This window comes from Alligator sinensis, unplaced genomic scaffold (genome assembly GCF_000455745.1).
Source record: "Alligator sinensis unplaced genomic scaffold, ASM45574v1 scaffold706_1, whole genome shotgun sequence".
Classification (NCBI taxonomy): Eukaryota; Metazoa; Chordata; order Crocodylia; family Alligatoridae; genus Alligator; species Alligator sinensis.
The window spans coordinates 341,770-351,294 of NW_005842683.1; the positions used below are offsets into that span (position 1 = coordinate 341,770).

General features: G+C 46.8%; 1 protein-coding gene across 1 annotated transcript; it reads left to right on the forward strand.

Moving 5' to 3' along the window:
- Positions 1-352: 352 nt before the first annotated feature.
- LOC102374845 (olfactory receptor 4Q2-like) lies at positions 353-1,282 on the forward strand. Its single transcript, XM_006033953.1, has one exon. It carries the CDS (start codon positions 353-355, stop codon positions 1,280-1,282), a length of 930 nt encoding a protein of 309 aa, XP_006034015.1.
- The last annotated feature ends 8,243 nt before the right edge of the window (positions 1,283-9,525 follow it).

Genomic DNA, 9,525 nt, shown 5'->3' on the forward strand with positions numbered 1-9,525 from the left:
GCTATTATAAAATGTTTGTGTGACTGAGAAAAAATAAATTCATGCATAGTTTAAAACTGCACAGAGATATAGAGGATTACGATCATTAGGGTTTAACTGGTAGCAGATTGCAAGAGAAAATGTAAATGATCTTTTGCACACATACTTTGTAATGTAGTCTCATAATGAATCTCTTGATTCTATGGTACAGTGCAATTAACTGATTAGAAGAGACCAAAGAGTTATAAATGTCTTCACTTGTTTATTTGTGAATCTTGGTGTTGTACATCATCCACTGCTTATTCATACACCTTTCATCTAATTATAACCTCCTTTTCTCATCTGCTTTCCTGAAAGGGCATGGACTGAAGTGATGGAGACAGGGAACTTCACAGTGGTGACCGAATTCCTCCTCTTGGGCCTTTCCCATGTACAGAAAGTGCAAGTTGCATTTTTCATACTGTTCTTATTCTCCTACATGGTTGTCTTGCTGGGGAATCTCCTTATCATAATCACTGTCAAAGCTGATCCCTGCTTGGGTTCACCTATGTATTTCCTCCTCTGCAACTTGTCCTTTATTGATATCTGTTATGCCTCCATCACCTCTCCCAGGATGTTGACTGACCTGCTTTCCCAGATGAAGAGCATCTCCTTCAATGGCTGCATGGCCCAGATATTTTTTGTGCATTTTGTGGGAGCAGCAGAGATGTTCCTACTAACTGTGATGGCTTATGATCGCTACATTGCCATTTGCAAGCCCCTGCACTACACAACAATCATGAACAGGCCTGTGTGCTTCACACTGGTAGTTGCCTGCTGGGTTGGAGGCTTTATCCATTCCATTGTACAGACTCTGCTTACTATCCAGCTGCCATTTTGTGGACCTAATACAATTGACAGCTACTTCTGCAATGTGCCCCCTGTCATCAGACTCTCCTGCACTGATATCTATGTCATTGAGTTGCTCATGGTCTCCAACAGTGGCCTGATCTCCTTGTTATGCTTCCTCGTGCTGCTTGTGTCCTATTCTTTCATCTTGGTTACAGTCCGGCTCCGCTTCACTGAGGGGAGGTGGAAAGCTCTCTCTACTTGTGCCGCCCATGTAATAGTTGTCACCTTGTTCTTTGGGCCCTGCATCTTTATTTACCTCCGGCCCTTCTCCAACTCCCCAGATGACAAGGGTGTTTCTGTTATCAACACCATCCTCGCCCCAATGCTAAACCCACTGATCTACACCTTGAGAAACAAGGACGTGAAGGATTCCATGAGGAAATTATGGAGCCGGTGCATATTCTTCAAATGAAAAGAAAAGCAGCAAGAGGTTGCCCTGATGTAGTCTGGAGACAAAGCTAGAGATGGACATGAAGTGGATCCCAACTTACCAGGCCAAAGGAAGATCTCACAGCAAAGCCTGTTAATAAAATGAATTAAGGAGTTCACACAATCTCATGTTTGGCTAGGTCTTGGTGCTATTTGCTTGACCATGGCCACTCAGATCAACCTATATCTGGATCTCTGCTAAAACTTCCTAACATTCTTGTAACTGACACTGGTATCAAATAGAGATAGCTACTTGATCAGGGAACAAAAACTCTTTTTTTCAGTAACGATGGCCTCACAGGTGATCTGAAGTGTCTCAGTTATAAAAATGGAACCCGTCATCAGGCTTGATCACTGACCAAATCATTTTTGCGTCATAGTGCTCCCTGCTTACCCACCTCTCACCCAGGGTGAATCTTTCTAGCCTGAACCTACGAAAGGTACTCTACCTCTGATGTAGATTGTAAAGACTGGGGGTAGACAGACTTAAAAGTGTAGCAAAACTGCTCTACCTTTAGCCCTGCTCCATTCAGTGTCAATGTTAAGGTGATTTGGCTTGTTTATGCCATTGCTAGCTTATGAAATCATAACAGTTAAATTGGAAAAGCTAATGTAGATACAATATGTATTGGTTCATTCCCAGGAATTGTTACTTGTATAAAGAGGATGAGCAACAGGGGATAGAATAAAAGTAACAATGCTATACTACAACACTATACAGTGGTATATATAAGGTTAATGGGAAACCACTGTTCTCCATGTCTCATAGCACTAGGGGAAGGAGATAGTTAATGAAATTTAAACACAGTTTCTTCTGTATGCTCCATAGAATTAGGGAAACAAAGCTCTTGTGTAAGTAATGTGAAATGTGTTGCTTATCAACATAATAGTAAAAAGACAGAGGAATTGTCAGTACAAACAGAACTTTAATTTCCTAATTATTATTAAAAATAATTCTAAGGCCTTTGTCAGCTTTTCAATGTTATTTTCTCTTCCTTTTTCTCTGCTTTTCCATGGAGTTTCTATCCGTCCAATTTCATTTGTAGAGAACTGGAAGAGGATTCTTAATTCATCAGATCCAATCACATGCTATCAGTGACACATCATACCATCCCATTCATAGTTGTATTGATCTCTTTCTTAACACTAATTATATTGCTTACCTCACGCCCTCACTACTCACATTAGAAGGCGAGTCAAGAAACAACACTGCTCTGCTATTTAGAAATTTATACAGGGACAGTTGGTGTTTAATCATTAACCCTGGTTTTGGTGATTGAGTTCTTAATTTGGTTCTTGGCTATGTTTTATTAACAGGAGGGCTTGAATCTGCATGTACAAGCACACATGAGACCATTGTTAATGGGAACTTTTTACTTACATTAATACATAGCAGTGTTATATTTAATCTCTGTGCAGTCAGTGCACCAAATCCAAAAAATGTACTTCTCAGTATGCTTCTGAGTATTTGTAGAGATGCCTCAGTCATGTCAATACTGAGCAGAGCAGAGCAGCTTGGAGGCTCTCTCTTTCCTTATTCACCTGGATGCCAGAAAATAGGTTCTTCTATTTATCTTCCTAGGTGGTGGGGAGAGTTGATTTAATAATGGTAGTTGTCATTTTTTAAACACAGTTGCAGGAGAATAAACCCTCTTTTATACAATAGCCTACAAGTCAGTGCGAACACCTAAGATGGGCTCTGGCTCCTGCCCCCAGTGCTGCCTATTTATTTTATCTAGTAACTGTTTTGTGTAAATTATGGTGGTCAGACTCCTGGGTCTCTTCCTTTTTAGGGCAGTGCCCATATCTCCTGAGTAATGAGGACATGCTGCCTCTAATATCTTCTCATTTTGGCACTATGACACTTCACTGTTGGCTACCCAGCAGGCAGTTTCCACAGGTGCTCTTGGCATAGCTTGGCTCATAGCTTGCTGGTTAAAGCACTTGTTTGGAAGTGACAGATATAGGTTCAAACACACTAATACTAAGGGGAAGGTCTAGACCTAGGCTAATGGCCTCAACTTTAGGGCAGGGGTGGACAAGTATCTTCGGCGGAGGACCGTTTAATGACTTTTGGTGAGGTGTCAATTGCCACAAGGGTAGCCCCGGCCCTTGGCAGGTGCCCCACCCCCTTGTTGCCATCTTGGGACTGGAGGTCCTGCCCCAAGTCCCTGATCTTTGCCACAGAAATCCATTGACTTGGCCCCAGAAGGACTTCTTTTGGGATGGGGTGGGGAGGGGGTTGCCATCAAGGAACCAGAAAAAAACAAACAAACCGTATATGAAAAATCGAATATCTATTATAATATATTTTAATTTATTTAAAAACAATTTTGTCCTGATTTATGTATGTCTGTGTAGTATATATACAGGTGATTGTATAATAGCCCAACATAACATCTTGATTTTGTATATTGTGTGTGGGGGTGTGTGGCTGTGGGTGTTGGGTGTGTGTGTGAGATATGGCAAGGGGGTTTGAGTGGCTGTGGGGTTTGGGGGTGACTGTGGGGTTTGTGAGGTGGTATTGGGGAGTCCGTGTGTGTGTGTGGGGTATATGTGTTTAGGGAGTTCTTCTATTTATCTTCCTAGGTGGTGGGGAGAGTTGATTTAATAATGGTAGTTGTCATTTTTTAAACACAGTTGCAGGAGAATACACGCTCTTTTATATAATAGCCTACAGGTCAGTGCAAACACTTAAGATGGGCTCTGGCTCCTGCCCCCAGTGCTGCCTATTTATTTTAACTAGTAACTGTTTTGTGCAAATATGGTGGTCAGACTCCTGGGTCCCTTCCTTTTTAGGGCAGTGCCCATATCTCCTGAGTAATGAGGACATGCTGCCTCTAATATCTTCTCATTTTGGCACTATGACACTTCACTGTTGGCTACCCAGCAGGCAGTTTCAACAGGTGCTCTTGGCATAGCTTGGCTCATAGCCTAGTGGTTAAAGCACTTGTTTGGAAGTGAAAGATATAGGTTCAAACACACAAATACTAAGGGGATGGTCTAGACCTAGGCTAATGTCCTAAACTTGAGGGCAGGGGTGGACAATTATCATGGGTGGAGGACTGTTTAATGACTTTTGGTGAGCTGTCAACAGCTGCAAGGGTAGCCCTGGCCCTTGGCAGGTGCCCCACCCCCTTGTTGCCATCTTGGGACTGGAGGTCCTGCCCCTACCCCCTGACCTTTGCCACAGAAATCCATTGACTTGGCCCCAGAAGAACTCCTTTTGGGATGGGGTGGGGAGGGGGTTGTCATCAAGGAACCGTAAAAAAACAAATAAACCATATATGAAAAATTGAATATTTTTATAATATATTTTAATTTATTTAAAAACAATTTTGTCCTGATTTATGTATGTCTGTGTAGTATATATACAGGTGATTGTATAATAGCCCAACATAACATCTTGATCTTGTATATTGTGTGTGGGGATGTGTGGTTGTGGGTGTGGGTGTTGGGTGTGTGTGAGAGACGTGGCAAGGGGGTTTGAGTGGCTTTGGGGTTTGTGGGTGACTGAGGGGTTTGTGAGGTGGTGCTGGGGAGTCCGTGTGTGTGTGGGGGGTTTATATGTGTAGGGAGGGTGTGGGAGTGGGTGGGAGGGGGCTGCGTAGGTCCCCCACCACATGCCCTGCCATGGTGCACAGACCATGCCACCAATAGAAGCAGCAGGTTGGCCTTTGGGATGCTCATGGCCTGTGCCAGGTGGAGCCCCCTGGATGAGGCATGGCCTGACCCAATGGTGCACAACCTCTGAAAGCCTGTACCCCCCTCGGCTTTCAGAGGGGTGTCACAACCCAAAGGTGTGATTTTTGTTTGTGTGTGCTTTGGCACCACTGAATTATTTTCCCGCCGTTTGAAGCTTTCTTTGCAGGGTGCATTTCTTCTTTGCAGCATAGAAATGCACGTTGCAAGGAGTTCCCGCCATTTGTATTTAAATTTGAGCCCCATTATTGGTTGTTTTTAAATTATTCCCACGTGGCGGCTAGCGATTGGCTTTCTAGGCCTTTAAAAGGGTTTGTGGGGGTTTTCGCCCTAGCCGTATAAAAGGCTTGGGTGGTTTCCGCCCAAGTCGGAGAACTTTGAGCACGCTGCAGAGTGCCTCTATGGAGATTTGACCTGAGGCTGCTGATCGATAGACTGATCACCTATCGATTCTTCTCCCCATCACCGAGCGCAATCCTTGACGTATCCCTCTTCCCTGCGCGCAAACAAGGATCCACGGAGCCTCGACAACTCCGTGAGAGTGAGAGTTTTGTCCGAGTCCTCAAACGGGGATTTAAGCGGAGCTTTACCTGGGAAACTTTCCACTCTACACCGCGACCATGTACGGTGTAAGTAAACAATCTTGAATCAACCACTAAGCATCTGTGCCTATTCTGGCGTGTCGCCTGCTTTCTCCGACCCAGCATGTCCGGGCTGCGGAAAAAGGGCCCCGGATCGCTCCCAGCCCGCACAAGGGGTAGCTGTGGGCTGGTAATAATTGTCTTTTGGAGGGCTCCCCTGGGGCAGATAGAATGGCCTGGAGGACAGATCTGGCCCAGGGGCTGTATTTTGCCCACACCTGCCCGAGGTTTATCAGCTAAAATTTGGGAAGGCTGCCTTCCTAATCACCATCTTCTCTGTCTTGTTTTCCTCCATCCACATTTGGAAAAAAATATATACAGATATGTACTGTATAGATAGAATAAGAATATCACAGAGAATAGGTAGTCATAGTGCAACCATTCTGAGCATGCTCAGAAATGCAAGTGTAGCTATTCTGTTGGATCTAGGGTCTAATACATAGACATAGACACAGGCTTAGACATAGACATAATAGGCAAGGTGATCAAGTTCTAGAATCAGTTACAAATGGAGATGGCAAATATGCCATCTTCTGATGTCTTCAGATAAAGATTAGGAGATATTCCAGAAGGTTGGACAATAAACTATATATATTGGATTCCACCTTGGGGCCAGACATAGCTGTTGCAATACCTAACCTGTGGATATTTTAGTGTCCTAGAACAAGCAGGCCTTAAAATGATATGCAAACAAAGGCCCCGAATAGTTGGTCTAGCTATCAATACAAATAAAAAAAATCACTGAACTCCAAAAGCAATATACTTTAAACCTGTTTGAATCAACTACTTTTGTTGGACAAGTCTTTTTTAACATGGAGCCTAGGACTCCTAATACTTAAAGGGGAAATACTTGCAGACAGAGCTCATGCAGTGGATAGAGAGGCTAGCTTCAACAGGGTAAGCAGCAAAGAAACACTGCTTCATGATCAGGGGGTGGCACATTAAGGAAAAGAGGAACACCTGCAGCCATTCTAGAGAACACTACACAGATCAAGCAGGCTGTGAAAGAATGGGAAGCTGGAAGACAAAGACTATGAATGCCCATTGAAGAGCAAGCTGCTCTGCAATAGGACAATAGGTCAATAGGACCACAATATAGGCAACAAGGGAACAGCTAAAGCCATAGCTGTAACTGTCATGGATCAGACCCTGATGAGAAATGTGGGGCAACTGGCTAGGGGGAAAGCCACCTGAGCAGAAAATGATAGGAATTGGGAAGCTGGCCGGTCAGGGGACCTCTCTGTAGAGGACCTGGAGCTTAGCAGGATGAATGGTGCCATCCCTGGTATGGCCTCTTGGGCGGGTCTGCACACCCAGAACTGGGGGAACAGGCACTGGGCCAGACTGCTAGAGCTGTTGCACAATGCTGGGGATGGGGACATTGGTATGACATACACCTGATGCCCTGAGGGGTCCTCCCTTGCTGACCTCTCATCATTGTTGCCAGGCTGTGGAGGAGGTTCTGGCAGGCTGCCCATGGTGGAGAACATGGAATATTCTGCCCAGGGTCTGTGGGTTTGAGGATGACATCCAGCTGCTGCATATAGGACATAGTCCTGTGGGCAGCCCTCAACTGGTGGTTGTGGTCAGTGATGCCAACCTACTGAGCCCCCAGGGCCTTGACCTTTATGTGGCACTAGCACATGAAGCAGTCCTGCCTGTACTCCTGTATGTGGCCCACCAGGTCCTCATAGGTGTGGTCATTGGAGAGCCTGCCCCAAGATGGCTCTGGACCCAAATTGGTTCTGGAGCCAATTGTCTCACCCTACAGCACCATGAGGTCTGCAGCCTCATCCTGGGACCAGTTAGGCCTCCATGACATGGTGTGTGGCATGAGGGATGATGCAAGCATGGCTCCCTCAATGGCCCTTAGGGACTGTGGGCAAGAGTCTGGGTGATTCCAAGCTTGGACAGGTGCCTGTAGCACAGGACCATGGTGTGGGACAGGCAGGAAGGTTGGGGGGGGTGAGGGGAGGGCTTGGCCAGGGGCCAGCACCAGAATCCATGTAGGCTGCTTCATCTGGCATGGGACCACTACTGTGGGACCTGACGGCCAGAGGCAGGCAGCAGGTGGCACAGGCTCCAGGGTCAGTGCATATTTTTAAAGGCCAGGCTGGAGCAGGAAAAGAGCTGCCCCAGCCCTAGGGCTGAGAAGCTCTGAGCCCTGTGATCCTGGGGCTAGCTTGAGCATGGTCCCCTGGTGGTGGGGCTGATGGGGAGCAAATTTGCTCCGAGTTGGTGTCTGCACATGTGTTACTGTGCAGTATCTATGGCATGGTTAATTTTTTAATCTGCATCTGCAGGTAACAAACTAACCACAAGTAAACTAATGTACTGTACAATAAGCACCTGCACATATAAATGGTAATGCTGTACCATGCAGTCAGTCAGTTTCTCATGTAGACATGCCTACTGTGTATACATTCCAAAAAGGTGAGTTATGTGGCCACATATGTGCCATTTAGGCAGATAAAGTGAAATAGGATTTAGCACCTGAAACAGATTCTGTTCAACCCATTGGGGATCTAAGCTTACTTAGGCTATGATTTTAATTGTGATTTTATGCCACCTGATTAAAGTCCAGAAAATCCACCTATTCTCTTAACTTTCTAACACACCATTATCTGACTTTAACACTGAGGGTATACACAGATATTGCCAAATGAAATGGATCAGCTGTGGCAGCATATGTCCCACCATAGCTAATCTACTTTGTTGGGTGAAACAAGTGCCCACTATACCACATTGGGCATCCTCCTCCCTGATCCCAACACAAATGCAAATCCCTCTGGGTCTCCAGGTACCTCTCCTGGACTGGTTTGACTCCATTCTCCCACCAGCTCTCCTGGAAGCTCTGTGTCCTGAAGCAGCAAGGGGCACACTGCCCCCTGCTTTGCCAGAGGCTGGTTTTATATGCTTCAAACCCAGCCCTTTTCTGGTCACATGACCCTGTCTCCTGCTCCCATGGCACACCTACTATTCACCACTGACACTTTGCCCTCAGGCTTCCTATACTCTTCTCTCTTTTCTCCATTGTCCCTCCAGTCCCCCTTCTTTCCTACATCCATAACAGAGGCAGGATTTCTCTGTTTCTAGCCAAGTATGTAGGGGAAGGAAGGTGAACCACCCCTCCCCCCCCAGGGCACAAGCACTCAACGTGCTGGTGCCTGGCAGGGCACAGCTCTGGCCAGCACTGCACATTGCAGCAAGGGGCACAGCTTCTGCCAGGCAGTCTGTATCACTGGTGCTCCCTGTGGTGCATGTGTAGCCCCTGTGCTTGCTGGGCACAGGAGGGAAGCACCAGGTGCTGGAGTCGGCTGCCTTCCCTGCTGGGGCTGCATGGCACAGGAGGGAAGCACCAGGCACCTTCTCATGGGGGGCAGGGTAGGCAGCCAGTTCCAGTGCCTCAGGCTTCCTTCCTGTGCCACGCAGGTGCAGGAAGCACCGGTGATACAGACTGCCCGATGGAGGCTGTGCCCCTTTCTGCAATGTGCAGCACTGGCTGGAGCTGCACCCCACTGGACTCCCTGAGCACCCCCACCTGTTGCTGTTGTGCCCTGGAGGGAGTGTGGGGGGCCTTACACCCCTCACCTTCCTTCATACCCCACAAACCCCACACACCTACACCCTGCCCACACAACTCCCAACATACGTTTACTCCCCTACACTGCCACCCCCTCACAAACCTGTCTTACACACACACCCCCACACCCTACAATACATACACATACCATACACACACACCGCACACCCCACCATACACACACACATCCCACCTCCCACCCCCCACACACATACACCCCATCACACATACACACAACCCACTCACACACCAGCATACCATACCCCACTCCACCACACGCGCGCACACCCCCCCCCCCCC

Coding starts and splice junctions, on each gene's coding strand:
- LOC102374845 (XM_006033953.1), top strand. CDS start 353: ATGGAGACAGGGAACTTCACAGTGGTGACCGAATTCCTCCTCTTGGGC.